General features: G+C 41.1%; 1 protein-coding gene across 4 annotated transcripts in view; it reads right to left on the reverse strand.

Moving 5' to 3' along the window:
* The window catches only part of SPHKAP (SPHK1 interactor, AKAP domain containing), a 75,755-nt gene extending 60,382 nt beyond the window's left edge, over window positions 1-15,373 (reverse strand). For 3 of the 4 annotated variants that reach the window (XM_052803736.1, XM_052803735.1, XM_052803732.1), the window contains exon 1: window positions 15,263-15,373. In XM_052803736.1, coding sequence (XP_052659696.1) covers window positions 15,263-15,321 — 59 coding nt within the window. In that variant the 5' untranslated portion in view covers window positions 15,322-15,373. Of the gene's footprint in view, window positions 1-15,089; window positions 15,200-15,262 lie in introns of those variants that run through there. The other variant, XM_052803733.1, reaches the window with a different exon arrangement.
* Between the last annotated feature and the right edge of the window lie 4,205 nt (window positions 15,374-19,578).

A 19,578-nucleotide genomic window follows, 5' to 3' on the forward strand; every position in this document is an offset into this window, starting at 1 on the left:
TATGATTCCTAATATCAGCATTTTGAACATACAAAACATACTGATCCATGAAAAAGATAATCTTGATGGAGGAAGCAAACTGAACGAACACAGTGAGGTTTCTCAGTGCAATTAACTCCAAGCTATAGTCAACTACATTTCTAATGTTTTGCTAATATTGTACTGAACACCATGAACAACAAAAAAGGAATGAATCTCATTTTGAAATAGAAATATGAGACAAGTGAAAGCATGGTAAATACTTTAGCATATTCTTACCTTTACACTCAAAAATAAACCCAAAAGCTACTCAGAAACCGAGGAGGGCAGCTAGCTTAATCCAGACCCTAAGCAAGCAGCAGTTTTGAAAGGCATGCAGCATTCAGACAGCATCCCTTAACTTCAAAGCCTTTTTGAAGTAGACAGACTAGTCACACTCTTTCCTCATGCTACCTGTCAGATTTTACAGTTTTAAAATTTACCTTTACGTGTAAACAGGTCAACAAAGTCACTAGCAGTAAATCTTTAGATGTAACAGTGTCAAAGTTACTATTTTAATCCATAGAATTGGGTTTTATTCAGTCTGGACCATGTGTATACTTCAATCAGAGCACAGATGGTTAGTCAAACAGACGCTCTATAAATACCTCAAACAAATGTCTTTCTGATTTTGCTATGGATTTGGAACCCATGTGCAGAGTATAATCACTGGCAATATCAGGGTCTGATCTTGTAAGGTATTCATAGACTTGTTTCAGTCTCCCTTGGCTGCTATTGACTGGGAACTGAAAATACTGAACACTTCCTGTCATTATCAGACGTGAGTTTCTGTACAGTCTAAAAGGTACTGGATTGGGTTGCTAGTTTTACAGATCAGTGCACTAAAAAGAGTAGAAATTTAAGTGCTTTGTATTCAGATTCCTTATTTCATAATGTCTATTGGGTACTCTTGATTTACATTTCATTTTTATCAGTGATACAGCTGCAAAAAGGCCATGTCTTTAGCTATGTGCTAATAAAAAACAGGAGCAAAGACAGCCCATACTGTGGTACACCACACAATAAAAAAGCCTTTTCCTTCTGTGTTCACAGAGTCCTGAATGCCCTTTATTCTGGTCCAAATTAAAAAAAGCAAACAAATCTGGAAGCCTCTGCAAGCATTAGCAATGATCAGCCTTCTTTCAAATCATATTTCAAAAATATTATAAAAGAACAGACAAGTTTTACTGAAGAATAAATGTAAACCAAACTAACTAAATTTTACATGATCTACTTAGAAGTATTCCTTCCTTTATTTACTGATTGAATTCTTAAAGGAAAAATAACAAGGTTTTATGTACAAGTCTGACAAACTTCTCCCCATTCAATAGTTACGGCAGGATATACTCAGATGAAAAAGTTGACAATCAAATCAAAGAGTTGGCAATCAGGAGCTGAATGACAAATTATGGTTAACTATATTTCGGTAGTTTACTGACAGACAGCCAACCCAATATAAACTGGGCTTCTACATGCCCTGAGGACAATTCCAGGTGGACCTTTGTTATGCTGGTAGAATGGCTGCTTACTAAGGAAACCTGCTAGAAAGGACAGTCTTGGACCTTGGCCAGAAGACACTACAGAAAAGGCACATGAGGAACCATGAGATCTCTTCCTGGTAGGGTGCATTAAGCAATGAAAGAAAATACCTAGAACGATACGTAGGATGCAGTATTGGTAACAATCATTTTTGAAGAGTTCCTGATTTGGACGACTTTTAGAAGGTATAAAAAAAAGCCCTGGATCAACAACTAGGGACCAGACAAAGTCTGATGAGGAAAAATGACTGAACCTGGGAAAGATTAAGGAATAGACCCTTAAATTTGAGGAGGGCTAAAGGACCGCACCTTATGGAGATGGACTGAAAGATAGGCAAGACTGCTTTTCTGCCCTAAAAGCGAGGAGTCTATACTCAGCTCTGGAGTCCCAGCTAGGTGGGAAACTAAGACACTGTTGAGGATTTGACTGCAGGAAAGATAAGAAATCTTGTTAAAGGAAGGATTCTTCAAACTAATTAGTCTGTATGTACATAACTTAAGTGGCAGTGCTGATCAGTAAGATGATTTTAGAGAGATACAGACTGAATTCACTATATCCAGGCACAGGTATTACAGAAACAACAGAATAAGACAGTTTAATTTTCTCTACAGCAAAGCACTAGGCTTGCTACTATTTAAGCCTACTAAGTCAGCAAGAAGCAATAAAAAATCAGAAATATTCTTAAAAAGATGTCCCACAAAAAATTCCTTATTCACTTAGCATATGTAGGTGTACTGTACAATAGCACTTGTTCTCCTGCCATAGAAAGGAGGACCTAAGAGGAAACACTTGTTTTTCCTCTCAAACAAGAATGTTCATGACTATATTTATTAAGCAACTTATATTATTACTGCACTTTTGATGGCAATGCCTATTCTTGATTTAATGTTGTTGGTGCAGTACAGTATAATATTCCAAGTGTGTGATGTTATCTGATCTTACTTCTTTTAAAGATAATGGAAAAAACATTGTGACCCAGTTGGAATCTGCTGAAATATGGTCCAAGTTAAATACATAACAAATGTGTAAGCAGCTCCCACAGATTTCAGCTAGAAATGGAAATTCTCAGCATTTTTCAAGATGAAGTCAAAGATGTTGTAAATTAGGCTTTCATGCCATAAGCCACTGGGTAACTTTTAAAAGTCTGATTTAAATGTTTCTTGTATCTAACAAACAAGTTGTGTTCTCTGACTGCTCCTCTCATCCTTTTGCTATGCACACTGTCAAGTGGGCATTTCAGGAGAACCAGTGGAATATGACATAGCAAGAAACCAGTGATTTCATGTGGAGGATATTAATCTTAGCTTAACTAGTTTGTTAAGTAATTTTTGGCATCTTGTTTTTATTATATAGACAAACTTCACGGTCAAGCTTCTCGGTCAGCTTGTGCCATTGACCCATGCAGTGTGTTTTTGATTCTGAGTATTAGAGCAACAAGAATCAAATACTGACAAAACAGGCCTCAAAGTGCAACACGTGCAATCAAGTATTTCACTGTCTGACAACTTTTCTTAAAGGTTACCTTTTAAAGATCTCAAATCTACTCTATAAAAGCTTTTCATTAATTAAATTCAAGACAGATACTAAGTATTTCTGAAAGGAAGAGAAATGCGACAAAGATGCTTGTAACTTAAAAGTAAATACGTATGTCATGATTTTATTTGAAAAGAAAATGCAAGTAGCTAATCAAAACTTGCTAGCTGTTCCAGTGTTTTCCTTTTTAGATTGATTACAAATCAAATAGACTGAAAAAGTGCAATTGAAATGTGGTAGGTACTCAGGATTATGTGCGTGATAGGAAGGTGAACATTGCTTTCATGTTGTGAATGGTATGTTTCTAATGTTCGACAGAATTTCTGGAATTCTTTGTACCAGGTCTCCTCAGAAATAATAAATCAAATAATAAATCTGGCTTTGGAAATCGGAGATTAAGAAGGGGCTGACTTGTCCCCAGATATTTAAGGGAGAAGCTTGGGAATTTCCTAGTGTCACAGAATCACTTTCAGCTACTTTAAAAAAGGTAAAGGGCAAAGCTGTTAATGAAAAGGAACTGGTGAAACTGGAAAACCAAATTTTTAAACACAGAATCCGAATTATGGAACAGCTTGGGGTCTTGGAAAAAAAAGTATGTGTATGACCAGCCGAGAGGCCATAATATCATGCTTTACAGTGTTCTTTATTACAAATCATGAGATCGTAGAATTGACTTCAGCATAGTGTAGTTGAAGAAGCAGTTTTCCATATCACAGAAGTTAATGTTTCTGAATACTAAAGGAAATTATAATAAAATATTTATTCCAAAAGCCTGAAGACTCTTCAGCCACCAGTAAGCCACAGAACTAATCAGTAAAGCGTAAGAACTTCCTTTTTCTTTTCGGTTTTTTTTCTTTTTGGGGGGCATTTCTGAGATACATGTCAAACAGAGTAGAGGGAGAAAGAATAGAGTGAAGTGATCCTATTGTCAGGAATCTGTGTGCCACACAAGTAGCTGAACTGGTGTTATGACAAGCTTTTTATAACACGGCAACAGTGCTACTGCAGAATGATCCCTCCTACCACCAAATAACCATGCTAGACTGTGTGGTTGTTCTAATTCATAAAGGAGGTAGCGTGTTAAATTGAATGGTCAGATTACCCTCATCCCCAACATAATGGTGGCTTGCAGATATTTTGGCAAGCAACCAAAGACATTTTGATCTTCTGTTTGCCAGAACAGAAGATCTAAGCAGGTATTTTGAACCCACCTGCTTGAATTCCTCCCTTCCGCCTGCCCCCGAGAGAACCAAGACTTTGCTGCTGTGAGCAAAGATGGAAGCTTTGGTAGATATTCTTCCATGGAGAGTCTACCCTTCTTCCTCAGTTCTCAGAAATAACGTTATCCAATTGTAAAATCATTTCTACAGCTGTAAAAATGAAGGCAATTCATAGTCTACTGTCATTCATTTCCTTGGACAGGAAGCTTCACCAACATATTTATATATTAAAAAATTGGTCAAAACTAGTCTATGTAGTTGTGATGTTGGTCCCTACTAAACTCAGTTTGATTATGGTAAATATTTTACTTTAACAGTATCTAAAGTACTTTGAAAAGTACCTGCCTATGTATTATTTCTTCAACTCCATTCAGGTTTCCAACCCTTTTTATTTGAAAGAAAGCCAAATTGGTTTAGATACCTGCTAAATTTTTCAAAATGTTCTTTAGGATTATAATAGTGTTCAGAAACCAATACGTTTTTACCTTAACTAATGATACCAGAAAAGTAAAACAATAGTTTAAAAATAAGTGTCTTCACCTAAAATATTCACATAAATTTCCTGTTCTCTTTAATCCAGTATTGTTTCTATGACCACCTGCAGTTACATTCATAAACTATCTAGTTAAAATGTCAGGGTACATTCTGAAGTTATTTTAATGCTAAAGAATACATTCTGTCATTGCTTATTCACAACACATTTTAACATCATTTACATGCCTGAAATATTCCTGAACAATTCTGATTTGCTACTAATATCCCAAAGGAGCACAAATCTTATCAACTTTGATGCTAAGTTAATACATCAATAAATAGCAATCTGTGATAACTTACAGAAAGCAAGGCCTCAAAACCCACTTGTTTACAAGTGTGTTTTCTTTAAAAAGCATAACAACATTGTCAGAGATGTGAAAAAATGAAGCTGCCTCTAATTATCATGGCTTCTAATATGATAAAACATTCTTTTGTATAATTCTATCAAGAAACTACAAGCATTGTCTTTGGTTTAGCTTGCTTGAACTTGTGAAACTTTTTTCCATGGACTGTAATGTGTTTAACAGGATTGAGTGGCAGCTGTAAAGGCAACATTCTCAATTTTTTCCTAGCTTATACCAGCATAAGGAAAGCATGAGATTTCAGTCCAAGAAATTGTGATTGAGGTTTTTTTTTTTTTAGCAAGATGAATCCTTCTTCTTTCTACCCCCTAAAATCTACTGCCTTACTAACTATCTATAAGGAACATAGGACATTATCTCTGGGAGGCGAAAAGCGAATCAGATCAATGTGTTATTAATTTAATCTAAATTTTTTCTTTGGTGGCATGATGTAGATAAACTGCAGAGCTTCTTCAGCCACTGCTTTGCAATGAACTGCAGAGTAACTATGAAACTATTGTGATAACTTGGGCTTGAAATGCTTAATTTGTTCTTGCTGGGATGCACAAGGTCCAGCAGGACTATCTGCACCACTGACTGAGCTTGTTAAGCTCTCATATAACCTTATCATTACCCACAGTGTGATTATGTGAGTACTTGCTAAATTAGTATTCTTGCATTTACACCTAATGCAAAAATATAGACCAGACTATGTGTAGACATGGATTTTCAGTTATCTGCTCAGAAATCAAGAGGAGATTTGGTTGCAGAGAATCTAAGAAAGATTAAATTGATGCCGCTTGCTCTTTTTCATGCTTGGTCCTTGCAGATAGAAGCATTTCTATTAGTTGTTAGTTCAGATACAGACAAGTTCACTTGCACCACAGTCTAGGAATGATCCTACAATAACTTAAGTGAAGCTGACCATGTAGTTGGATCATACATGATGAACAAAAAAGGTGTCTAAATTAACCATCTGTATCACCACCATTAGCTTGTCCAGGCTTCCTTTGAAAAAATAATATGGCAGCATGAAATTTTTGTATTTTGTAATGCATCCAAAACTGCAAAATGACCATAACTCACAGTACAAATGATGCCGAAGGTGCTCATTGTCTCTGGGGCAGGGATATTGCCCTGCTTCAGCAGAGCCCAGCAGCAGCCATGGTCTTCCTATTAACTTCATTAAGAGCAGAGATTGCCTCTTGTTTCATGTCTTTGGGTGTGTTTAAGTTTTACCCTGATCAGCACTGCAAGGTTTAAGTTCTTTTGATTCAAAGGAACAAAAAAGATGTATGCACTTAAATCCAGGTTTTGCAAAATTACTATTGTTTTATTAGTGGGGAATCACCGTAACAAATTCACCTGGAGAAAGTTTGAAAGAGAGGTCTAGTTCTGTGTATCCAAAAGCAATCCATGCCAAAGGAAGCCTGGTCCTATGGCCTCTTTTTTATGTTTTTAATTACTGGATTTGGATTATTATTCCTATTTGTAACATTTGTTTATGGTCCGTCTCTGTTTTTTCAGTAGTTACTCAATTATTTTTCTAATACCTGATACCTTAAAAGCCATGCCTTCTGAATCAGAAAATCATCTGTTGCATGCAGCGAATATGTGCTTACCTATGAATTAATTTTCCTCGTATTAAATAAAAATCTGCTGCTAATGGTAGTGCCCAAAGACACCCCTCTCTCTCACTCGGATGCACTGTTCCATAATGTACGGTATTGATTTCTGTAATCTTAGAAATATGGCTGTACTTTTTAAAGTATCAAAACTTTGTATTTGGTAACTATATTAACGTTTAATTTACATCATGGAAACCACTGATACAGTTCATATATGCTACTTACTTTTAAGAATGTGAATAATGTGACCATTGGATTTCACTAAATTTATGGCATATATTATGCTTAGGATTGACTTTATTGGCAGGTACAATGTGACCATTTAACTAAGCTCCTTAATAGCCGTGCTATCACTTCTGTATTTTTACATATTCAAGAAACAATTTTTTTCTGAGGGGAGGGTCTTATTCCAGAATTTGTGTGAGGATGATGGGTTTTTCATTTCAATATCACAGCATGCAGATCTTTTCCTTTTAAAAATAAATGAGCTGTTCATTTTTATTCGGTGTCTACAATGGTAATACACATTTTTTCACTGAGAAGGAAGATACTGCCTTGACAACATAGAAAAGGAACAATCTATAAGCACATTGTTGAACTGTTACCCTGCTGATTTGATCTCTTCCCTTTTCAAATTGAAATAGCATAGATAGTTATAAATGAATCTCAGGGGAAAGGGATTTAGACCTAATTTAAACACAGTTCTGAAAACTAAGAGACACCTTTTCTTTCTCCATTTAATATTCTGAAGATCCACTGCATGTAATGAACAGCTCCACTGCTAGTGCAGAAGCACTATGCCTGGTATATGAAATTCTGATAACTATGCAGTCTCACAAGGACTACATGAGGACCACCTAAGTTTTTCATTGCTGAAAGAAAATACAAGTCCAGTCTTATGGGACATTCTAAGTAAACTGAGCCTTCGCTGAAGTGAAACTACAGTACCCAAGTAACTTAGGATTACTGCACAGACGAGCACTGCAGCCCCCCTGTCCTGCTGAACACTTGTACTTTTACAACAGTTCTGTCTGTGGGCTGAACGGTTACACTCAAGCTTTCTGGACTTACCTAGTCCATACACCCTGTGAGGCCACTTCAGCAAGAACATTACCTCCACGCAAGAAAAAAATCTACAAATCTAACCGGTTACATAGTTGCCACTAGGTAACTAATTCTATACAATGTCCCACCACATGGGTGTCTGGTGTGTGTTTGGGAAAGCCAGTCATGGAAGTTAAACTATTCTCCACGTCTAGGCCTCCTAAACTCAGTGCATCTTTCTGTTTAAAAAGTTTTAACTGTAACACAAATATGTCTTAGTTCAATGAATTCCAGTTTTTCAGCAGTTCATATAATAAATCAAAATTTTTCCAGAAAACAAAAAACTCCTGTAATACTCAGAAGCTGGTTACTGTAAGCACATGGAGCCAGCTCAGAATAGACTGTAGAAGATAGATCCTAGTCTTAAAAGTGACCACTTAGGGTTATACAGGGCTTGTTGACCAGTTATGAATAGCTGGGAAATGTGCACTGCTGCATCAGGTTCTGTGTTAGAATTTTTGAAAAAGTCCTTTTTCTTTCAGCTATAAATTAAATTTTATCAAGATTTAGAAAGGAACCTTTCTTAAGTTGCAGTCAAGAATAATTAGATATATAACAAATTGTGATGCCACAACCAAGAGAAAACATAGCTTTGATAAAAAAACCCGCTGACTACCTATTATGTGTCACGGGCATTGGCAGCAGCCAGATATTTAATAATAATCAAGCAAGTCTTGAAGTGAAGAAAATTAATGAGGGAAACTAAAGAGATTAATGAAAATAATCCAAGGGTGACAAGACTAAAAAAGGAGGTTTAAAATTCACACTAGGCACCAAACAAATCCTAGCACTTGTAGTATTAATCTGCACATACTAAATTTGTACTTGTTATTAACAGAAAAACAGAAATATCCAGTATAAGTTTTCCCTCTGTTTTCAGTGAAGCAGGAGAAAGGGAAGGTGAACTGTACATGCAGTCTGAAGCACTATCTAATCCATTGATAAGCAAAGAGGTGGTTAAAAAATTAGGAAACAATCCCCACAAGTTTCTGACGCTGAGCTCCTGGTACGTGTAAAGTGTTTCAAAGTGCGTTGTCTCTAGCGGTGCTAGGTAGGTTTACCTTCCTGCTCCTCCCCAGAGATCACAGCCAGCACCACCAGGACCCTGCACAACATGCAGGGAGAGGGGGAGCTGCTGCTGCATTTTGTCCAGTGAGTTGTTAATTAAAGCTATTGTTTTGATGTAGAAGTTTAATTCATTTTTCTTCTTCTGAGAGAAAACTAAAACTGCCTTTTCCACTTCTGGGTGAATGCTCAAAACTACTTGGCTATTAGTGCTTGTGTTCCTGGTCCTTCATACTGAAACTCTTTCCCCATTGTTAAATAACTAAATACTGTCCCTGAGAGACAGCTGCGCCATTCCAGCTGAGCTTGAATGAATGTAATATAGAGCAGTGTTCTTGAAGGGACCCCTGGAGTGACCACTGCCGGCATTGCTGTGATCCCAGGTTGGTTGGTATCCTCACCGGAGTGAGCTCTCAGCCTCTCCTATCTGCCTGTTCCTGCTCCTCAGCAGCTCTAGCACACAAGATGCTCCTGTATGAATACGGGACTTACTGTTCTGACCTCTGGCTGTTCAGGTGCCAATCGTGGCTTAAAATACTGTTCTTTAGAGGGTGCTCTAATTTACAATGTTTGTAGACCCAAGTTGTTAGGGAATGACAGCTGCATGAGGGCTTGACCTGAAGCAGGTTTTAGCGCTAGGGTTCATTATGCACAGTGCAGATAAAGGCTCCCACCAGCCTAAACATGCCTCCCTCCCTCCTACTCAGGGTGTAGCCTAACAAACTACATGTTACAAGAAAGAGTAAAGTAATTAACATAGGGCTGAGGAAGGAGCTGGCAAAACCCTGCTAACCTAATAACTGTGCTTACAATGATTACTGGAAGGAGGTCATAGCCTAAATCATATACAAAAGGAACAGCATAGCAACGAATTCTGGACATAACAAACCACCACTGATACTTGTTAGGGTTTCTCAAGTCAGTGCTAGGGGAAGGACATTTGAAGAAAGAGAGGACTGAGTGATGAAGAAGAAGGGTTGGTACACATAGGCAGAACTGTGAACAGAGTGACTGACACTATTACAGGCACTGCAGTCAGAAAGGGGAGAAGTGATGTATGGGAGCAGAGTAGGAACTGAAGGAGGAGATTAATGGATGTTTTCAGGAAAAGAAGTGTGAAGTTCATATGGGAGGCTAGGGTAACCTGAATTAAAGAATTCAAAACAGATGAGATTGGTAAAATAAAGGAAGAAGTAGAGATGCAAGTCTGGAAATAAGCAATAGGGTTTTGTCACTATAGTGCATACTGGGTTAGTGAAACAAAGCATGGAAATTATATAGTTAATTTCTTTACTACTTCTGCAAGTCTTCCTCCTCCTGTCACCCGCAGTCCTATTCCTCAAGGGATCAGATTCCTCATCCACAGGCTTATGACCTTTGACAATTTAAGTTCCTTATAGTTTTAGCTGAATTTTTTCTCCCCTTACCTCACTGAAGGAAAACATCTCTCTCAATTGTTGCCTATGTTTGACAACATAGGTTAGCCAGGTTAATGAACTGTTTAAAGTAATTCCCCATGAAAACAGGATGCAGCATGTCATTTCAAGAATTCCCACCACTGACAATCAAACTGACATTGTAAGAAGGTAGTGAATATCCAATATGATCACGTCGCATTAGATAAATTTTCCGGCCACTCCACTCAAAGCGTCTGGTAAATTCATCTGCTAATTTGCAAATGAAAAGCATACCCAGCAAGTATTAAACAGATTTCTCTGGTTGGGCTACAGTGCTGGTTCTGCACGAGTGCAGAAAAACAAATTTCATCCTCATATGTGACACCAGCTACTGTTCTAATGCATGCAGTTGTCTTGATAATGAAAGTTCTGACAATACACTCTTGTTCAGGGGATTTCTTCATTTGCCCTCTCTTATTTAAATAAGATTTGTAATACATTTGTTTCTCTTTTACTCACAGAGGTGGAAAAATACGGAGAACAAATCTGTGAGCTATGTGGTCAGTCTCACCAAATACCACCCATCACCCCCTGAGTAGTTGGCTTTGCTTATTTCATTCCACTCATCACTGACAATTGTTCAAAATAAATTCTTAATACTGATTCCTGTTGGCTTATGTGCTGCTGTTCTGGTTTGGTTTGTTTGTTTGGGGGTTTTTTTAGTTGGTTTTTTTTTTATTTTTTAATGATTTCTTCAAAGAAACTGTTATCTCTAGCTTAGTCCCATGACTGTTGAACTTCATAATTTGAGTCCTTGCCTGCAATTTTGTCTCCTTAAAGGATCAAAGTTTTATTTCATTCATTCCTAAAAGCATCTTAGTACAAAGCCACAAAATCTGTTTTCTCTGTTATACAAGAGCTGGGCTGCTTTGTTGGGCCATAGGAGCAGCTGTCAGCTGAAATCTGTGACATTAGTGTTACTGTATAAGTTACCGATGGCAATGAGTGCGTGCCACATGCCTACTAGTTGTAATAAAGGTCTGATACAGCTGCAGCTTTTTGGATCTCTTCTTAGCTTTGAATATCTTAACTTACCTCTTTGTATCTGTGGTCAGCCCTAGCATATTCATAAAATGTAAAAAATGTTTGGTTTCCAACAAGTCCCTACAAATCAGAAAGGTTTTTCTTAGCCATTCTCTGTGCTCTATGTGCCTAAGTTTTCTGCCATGCCAGGTATTATTAAGACGTAGCAAAGATATTTAATTTCATGTTGGTGATACAAAACTTTTTGTACTACATGGAGAGTAAGTTTTTCAGAAATAGCCAGATGTTCTTTGGGCTTGTCTTTTCACTGTTTAAAATATAAAACCTGCTACTTCTCATCTCTGTTGGGTGGATATCCATTTTAATTCTTTTGAACTACTGTTCAGTCTAATGTTGGTTCTAAGCCCCAGTGCTGCTTCTAATTCTGAATTGAAGAACACTTATTATCCCTCCTTTTCTTTCTAGTATTCACACAAAAGGTGTGTTGAAAGCATGTGCCAGTCCAAAGACGTGTCTGAAGACTCTTATTTGTCAGCTAAGACAGATATACAAGGTTGGCCAAAAATTGCGTATGTGTATAGGTTTAGTTTCATAAACTTGAGCAGAGAAACTGCAGTTTTACCAAAAGGGGTGGTTGTATCTCCTTAGGCAGCTGTGCAACAGCATTCCAAATAGTCACTGGCTTACACAGGGGACAGAAGCACAGAAGTTCCTGGCTCATTTGTAAAAAATTCAAGTAATTTTTTTCTTGCCTCTCACCTGAAGAGGCAAAGTGCAAGCTGGTATGTTTAAGGTCTTAATGCAGTTTTGTTTTTCCACCATTACAAAACAATAAATCGTTATAGATCACAGTTCCAGCTTCCCAGCTGTGATCTGCAACAAAAATGCCTTTTAGCTGCTTGAAGAAAAAGTGACAGCTACCAGTTCTGTGCAGTTCTCTGCAGCTGCTCAACTGATCCCCAGGGTAAGCGTTCACTGCAAGAAGCTACTGCCAGAAATGTTAATTTATCAGTGGATGCCCAAAGGCCACTACCCTGCTCTGCTCTGCTCCACAGTGGCTGCAGGCATCCAGACCCATGGCTTATGTTTCTGCCTTCAGATACAGAAGACAAAGCAAGGGAAGGTATTGAACAGGAATTTACATGCACCCTGAGTTTATCCTGAACTCAGGCAGTGATTGTAGTGTGTGATAGGAAGTCAGCAAGGTGGGCAGAGCCGCAGCCTTGGTTTAGGAAGTTAGGTGTAGGTGAGTAAGATCAGGCATGAATAGCCACAGAAACAGGCCAATGCCTGAAATGATTCTGTAGGGAAGAAGCAAAATACTATTTGATTTATAACAGTTCGACAGTGAAACCTTTCTTTGGTAAGGCCTGTAAAGCTAACTGGTAAATGCTAACATTCATTGTTCCTATTTCTCGACAGCTGTTGTAACTAGCCCCCAATTAAAGTTGCCCAAATGTTGTATGGTGGGCATGATGAGCTAAAGGTGTATGAGGACAAGTTTTCTGTCCCATGGCTTCCTAGGTGTGCTTTTTTCCTAAGGTTTCCTGGTGAAGACAGGAATGCCCTGAATAAATTACTCACTGTTCTGGTTACCTTCTTTCCTGGAGTCCTCTGACCCTTATTCACAGACAGAAAGTATGACGTTTACGTAGTTGTTCAGCAAAGAAAGGGTTACCTTGATTAACAACTAACAAGCTGCTGTCAACATACTAGCTGCAGGAGATAAAAGAGATGAAAAAGAGAACTGTAGTTCTTGGTGTGTGGAATTCTGACTTGGTTAAGCTACAGGAAGAAAATCTATCACACTTCAGGAGGAAGAAAGAGGTATGTTGCACACAGGAGCAAGGTAAGCCTTGGCCTTGTTACAGAAATAGAGAATGTTTTCTGGGCAGCAGGCCTAGCCAGGGTGAATGGATGACCAGATGGCAGAGCTCTGGAGTGGAGTAGGACTGGTTTCCTCAGTTTTATGCAGTGATGAAAAGCCTAGCAACAATTGTGTGGAGTTGGAAGGTGGTTGTATGCCTATGAGGAGGTAAATGTGTAACAATGAAAGCACGATCATAAGCAAGGAAAGCAGCAGCTTGTCTAATTCTTAGTATCTTTAAGGCTGTCTCTTTGGAATACCTGTTTTATCCTGACGCAGGCTACTGGGGTCAATATTGCATTCTACCCAATTTTTCTTGTAGAGTGTGAAATATAGGATGTCAGATCAGATAACCTAAAAGTCTCTCTGGCTTTAAACTCTGAGTCCCTCTCACTTTCAGATTGTGGCTTCTCATAAAATACTAAAGTTTGTACAGTAGCTTTGGTATTTAGTTGTAAAAGCTGTATACAAAATTACTAGCCATGATTAACAACAACAACAAAAAGCTAAATCTTGCTCTTTTCACCCTGAAATGCCAAGGGAAAAATCGGGAAGGGCTATTTCTAGATCAGGCAATTCAGATCAAAGTGCAAAACCACTAACCTTTCGTCAGTAAAAGTTTACTGATATGAAATGCTATTTAGTCAACTCTCTTTGAGGGGTTGCTTTAAATCTTTTTGTTTCCTTCAAGTAAATAAAAGCAATTTCTCCTGCAAGTAATTATCACCCACTTAAGTGTTGTCATCCCTCCCTTCCCCAACCAGTGTCTCTTGAGTATTCAGGTAGTTATGTATCATTTTACTGCCTGCTTTTCAAGGCTGTGTTTTCTCCGGACTTTATTTCTATCATTTTTACCCCTCATCTCTCATTGGGACGCTGCACTGGAAGCAACTACAACAAAACAAATTGTAATAATTTGCAACACATGCTTGTTATCTCTCATAGTCTGTATCATACTTAAAAGGTACAATTTCTATAATACTTTTCTCCGCCTGCTATCATCAAAATGCGATTTACTTGTGATTGTTGAAAATTATGCTTAACCGCATCTCACATCTCCGGTAGGCTACTCCTACCTGTGCATCAATTTCTGTCTTGAAGCAAGTTTTGCCCTAATCTGTTGTTCATAAAAGCTATAAATACATGTTTGGTGGAGCTGGGATAATAAAAGTGATTTTTAGTTTTTTCTTTCATTGTGAAAGAATCTGATTTACTAGGTAGCGTACATGCGTCGGAGTGATTTAAGCACAATATCCTAAAGGTATTTTATTAAGCACTAACTAACTTGACGACTCTCAAGACGCTATGGTATGAAAACCAGCTGTTATAGCAAAATTAGATGACAAAATCTATATATGGGAGGGGGGTGTGTCGATTTTAAGAGAAGCCCTTTAATTCCTGCTTTTCGCGTAAGAGTAAAGCCACGGCGGTTGACCACCTTCTGGCAGGTAGCGGCGCATCCCCAGCCCCTCCGCAGCCGCAGAGGAATTTGCCGCGCCCGTGTCGGCTGCTCCCTGCGCTCCCAGGCCCCGGGCGGCCGCTCCCGCCGGCAGCGGCTCCACACGGCCGGCCGCCACCCGCCTTCCCCGCGGGTACCGCAGAAGCGAAGCCCGGCCGCGGTGTCCCCGCTCCTCCGTGACCGCCCTCAGGCGGGGGGCGACCCCCTTCCCTGCGGGCTCCCGACTGCCGTGCCGTGCCGTGGTGAGCCCAGGCGGGGGTCCTCGGCACCGGGGCGGCGGGCGCCCAGCGCGGCTCCTCACCGGGAGGGCACCCGGCGGGCGCCCACAGCCGTTACTCACCGGGCAGGCGGCGGGGACCCGCGGGCGCCCAGCGCCGCTCCTCACCGGGCGGGGGCGGGCGGCACCCGGAGCCGTTACTCACCGCGGGCGGCGGCAGCCCCTCGCGACGCGGCGCAGCCCCACGCGCGCAGGCGGCGGCGGCGCGCGGGGAGGGGCGGGGGCGCGGGCCCTACCTGGGCGCGGCGGGCGGCGGGCGGCCGGGCTCGGCGGCGGGCCGGGGGCGGCCGGCCATGGCGGGCGCGGAGGCGGCGGCAGCGGCAGCGGCAGCGGGACCCTCCGCTCCAGCGGTGTCTGAGCAGCAATAGCGCGGCCCCGGCGCGCTGCGGCGCGGCGCCTCCCGGCCCTGCCCTCTGCCTCACTCCTCCCCTACCCGCCCCGGCCGCCTCCCTCGTCCCTCCCTCGCGGCCGGGCCCCGCGGTGGCGGCGGGCCGGGGGCTGCGCTCCCCGGGGCGGCGGTCAGCGCGGCTCCCCGCCCGGGGCGGGGCGGGCTGCGGCGGGGCCGAAAGCGGCACCTCAGGCAGGGGTTGCCCGGGCGAGCGGCGGTCACCCTCGTCAGCGCCGTCCCCGGGACTCTTCACACCTGCAGAGCGCCGTCTGGCAGCGGGTGCCAAGCCGGAACATGAGGGGAGGCAGGAGGCAGCTGCTCGGGGTTATTTCGGTTTCTCTGAAGCGATGTAGAGGGCTGCGCCGAGGGCAGGACGCCTGAAGAAGTTGCGGGTGTTGCGCTCTGTTGGCGGTGTGGGAACTGGGACGTGACAACGAGGTGTTGGGTGACCCAGCAAGAAACTGGCAATCGTTGCTGGCTCCTCGTTATGAGCGTCGTGATGTTCTTAGAGCCCCAGCCCCGTAAACCATGCGATTTAAATGACGCGGGTTTCTTTCTTACTGCCTTAGATGAGAGACTCGAGAATTTAGAGAAGGAGCGTACTTAGCTAGCTACAACTTATGACTTGTGTTGAGCTCCTTTAGGCTATTTTATTCAGTTACTTGCAGCAGTGTTTTTTTTTTTCTTTTTTTCTTTTCAAGAAAATACTAAATGTCTCGTAGCTTGTCTTTGTCGTGTTTGCACACCCACGTCTGAGAATCTGTGCAGTACAAATTATTAGAATTGATCTCTAGTCATGGAGAGGTGAGATTAAAAGCATCTGAGTCGCAGGTGATGCACGGTGCAAACATAGGTTATTTGTGAACCCTGAGCTAGAGTGTACTCAGAGCCTCCCGGGTTCAGTAGGAGTCCTTTGGCTCAGGTGTGAAACTTGCAGGGCTGGAGACAGCTGTCATCACCTTGTAGATGCTGGCAAGATCTCCCTTTTGCTGAGATTTGGTTTCGATACATTCGTGATCTACGTCGGAGCCCAACTGCTCTGTCCAGTTAGGTGATGAGTATTTTACTTCTGTCAGTTATGTAGCAAACACTGTGCTCCACAGATGAATTCAGCAGTGAAACCATGGCAAGAGCTTGATACATGTCCACAAATACTGCTGGAAACTTGACTGAGGTATGGTGAGCCCTGCTCTTTAGTCAGTGCTGTGTTCAGAGATTTGCTGAGTGAATTCAAAGACAAAGAGGAAGGGCAGGTGGCAAGGGCAACTAAATCCACGCTTTGACAACCATCTTTTCCTTCTGCAATAAAGAGACAGTGTTTCTCTCCTTTAAATATGTCATTCCTGTGTCTTTTCTACACCTTGCTATTCCCTTTTGTTGGCACAACATTATGAAATCATGAAGTTTAGTGAGTTTTGGAACGGCCTGGGGCATGTGGAGGGAATTATTTTATATATTAAATCAGGTTTTGTTCTCTGTTCCAATTTACAGCGCAGAAATTTCTTAAACCAACTTTGCAGCCAGAGGCATGGTATCATTTAACTACTGAACCAACAATTTTCATTGTTAAGAAAGGCTACCTGAAGGGTTTGTTCTTGGTGACTTTTGCATAACCAAGAGGAGAAAGTTTCATGTTAATTTTTAAATACCTCTTAAGGCTTTGCGCTAAGGATATGGATTATCCCTGCTGTTGTAGCAGTCATCTGTCAACTTGTGAAGCAACAAATGAGAGATGGCAAGGCTGATAGCTACATCGTGGTACGTAAGGGTAAACAGGAATCAAAGCGACGGGAAGTGTTGGGTTTTAAATGGAAAGTGGAGAAGCTGAGAAAACTAAGAGACACAGCAGCCTCTTAGCGGAGCACTTGAAATATGCTAGCCTAAAGCCAGCCCATGTAACAGCATGGAGACCTGAGGAATCTTTCCAGGCTCTGAGTGAGTGGAAAGTCCTGAAATCCAGAGCCAGACAAACCGGAGACTTTACCTGCTGAAATGCAAGCCCAGGTTGTTGTTGAAACTGGTTGTCTGCATGAAACATAACCCACTCTGTTTAATACCTGCATGTCAGCCCCTCTGAATTGACTCCCTCAGCACTGTGCCATACCTTTCTCACGCTTTTCCAATGCTCTTGCACTGCTTCATTCCTGGAAACAGGCTGTAATGCCCTTTCCTCCTCCTCCTCCTCAGTCCTCACCATGTACATTCCATGTTTTGGGGTCACTCAGACTCCCAGGTCTGTTGTGTCCCTCAACCCTGTTGACTGTGTTTCTCATCAGCTCTTCTCTAATAGACACCGTTGCCCTACCTGTGCAGCGCTTAATATTTTCTATCAGCTTCCACTTGATCGGTTACTTTAATTTCATCTATTTTCTTTAAGTCATTTTTACATGACTTTGCATCAGATTTCCAGTTTTGCATTTTAAGTGTCCTATTTTCTCTTCCTTGTCACAGCATTCCCTTTCTGATAAATTCAATCCTGTTGCCACCGAGCTTCTAATCTTTCACACATTCCTCCTTGTTCAGTAGCTTGTCTGCTCCTCCTTCACTGTCATGATCTTATCCTTTTTCTGTCACTGTTCAAGAATTTCTTCTGCCCCAGATATTTACTGTTACCTCAGACTGAGTCCACATGTGACTCTACCTAGGTGTCTCTTAGGTTGCATTTAGGCTACTAATTAAAGCTGGTCAAGGCCTGTTCACTGGTCTCATGGGCACAGAGTAGGGCACAGCTCATGTCTAAACTCCTTTAGTTTTTAGAGCAGTGTGACTTCATCCAGACTGGTTGTGTTTTCTTTTTTTTTTTCTGAACAGAAAACACTAACAATTAAAGAGTACAACTGATCATGGGGCTGTGCCTGACTCTGTTGACACACATAGACACAGCACACACAGACACTACCAGTCATGTAACATGGCTGTCTGTTTCAGTTATTAATACGCTCAAATTTCTTATCTAACCTCTCTGATGCCTTCCCTTGGACACATTCTGAGCATCTCAGCCTCTCTCCATTCTGTGTATCCCTTGTTTGGTTTCATGGTTTTATGTACTCTAGTTACTTAAACCTTGTCACCACCAAGGGTAAGGTGGTTAACGTTAACTTATCCCTGTGATATCATATTTTACTTACCTTCACAGATTTTGGAGAAGACGCTCAGATGTTACTTGCCTACAGATGTTCTGTTTGACTGTCTTACACCTTCTCCCATCCTTAACTCTTCTGTTACCCTCCTTTTCCCTAGCAGCATGCAATTCTTTTCTCTCTGTATCTTTTCTGTTTTCTCCCTTCTTTTATTTTACTCCTTTTTTTCTTTTTTACTCCCTTTACTTTTGCGCTCTCAACTATTCTGCTCTAAGTCTTTTAACTTTATAGATATGGTTTTCACATTGCTGTTTCTGGGTTTCAGAACAGCTTCTTCAGTACTGTTGAGATGCTTTGCTTCTGTTGTGAAGGAAAAGGACAGAGACCTTCAGCTAGGGACAGTTCAGAGAAAGGAAATGACGGTGTTATGTCAGTGATGTTTGCACTCCAGAAGTTCATAACTGGTTTTCCACTCTCTAATTTCAGATTGTCTGCTTTTGTGAGTTGTCAGGGGGAAGAGGTCTGTGACAGAAAAAGAGAGGAGAGGTTTTTCCCTCATTAGAGGTGGGGATATTTGTTGCTCAGTCTCGCCTTTAAATTTGGTCTTTGTTCCCTGACGTGATATGGCTCTGAACCATCATTTTTCCATTATAGACACTGCCACTCACCTGTCTCTTACTCCAGCAGATAGTTTGCTTTGATTTTTATCACATCCTTAAGAGTTGTTGTGAAGCCCTCCGATTCTTACCTTGTAATTTGATTCCTTCTCTCTTTTTTGCATTAGTAACTCTTTACTGTCTGGCTCCATCATCCTGCAAAAACTCCACAAACCTGTCTTGTGCAGACACGGATTCTTCTACTGCTGCTTCTCACCATTTCAGAGCCCCTCTTTGAGCTAGCCATTGTGACCTGATTTCTTCACCATCTACCTGAAACTTTCTCATTTCAGGTAGCTGGCTCTCCTCTTTGCTGAAAGCCCACAGTCTTTATTTCTGAGGGAAATAGCCAAGTACTACTTTGTGCCATTGTTCTTATTCCTTGACAATGTTGGCATATAGCTTAAAAAACCTACTCTTTTTCCTGG

The sequence above is a fragment of the Harpia harpyja genome, chromosome 12, assembly GCF_026419915.1.
Source record: "Harpia harpyja isolate bHarHar1 chromosome 12, bHarHar1 primary haplotype, whole genome shotgun sequence".
Lineage (NCBI taxonomy): Eukaryota > Metazoa > Chordata > Aves > Accipitriformes > Accipitridae > Harpia > Harpia harpyja.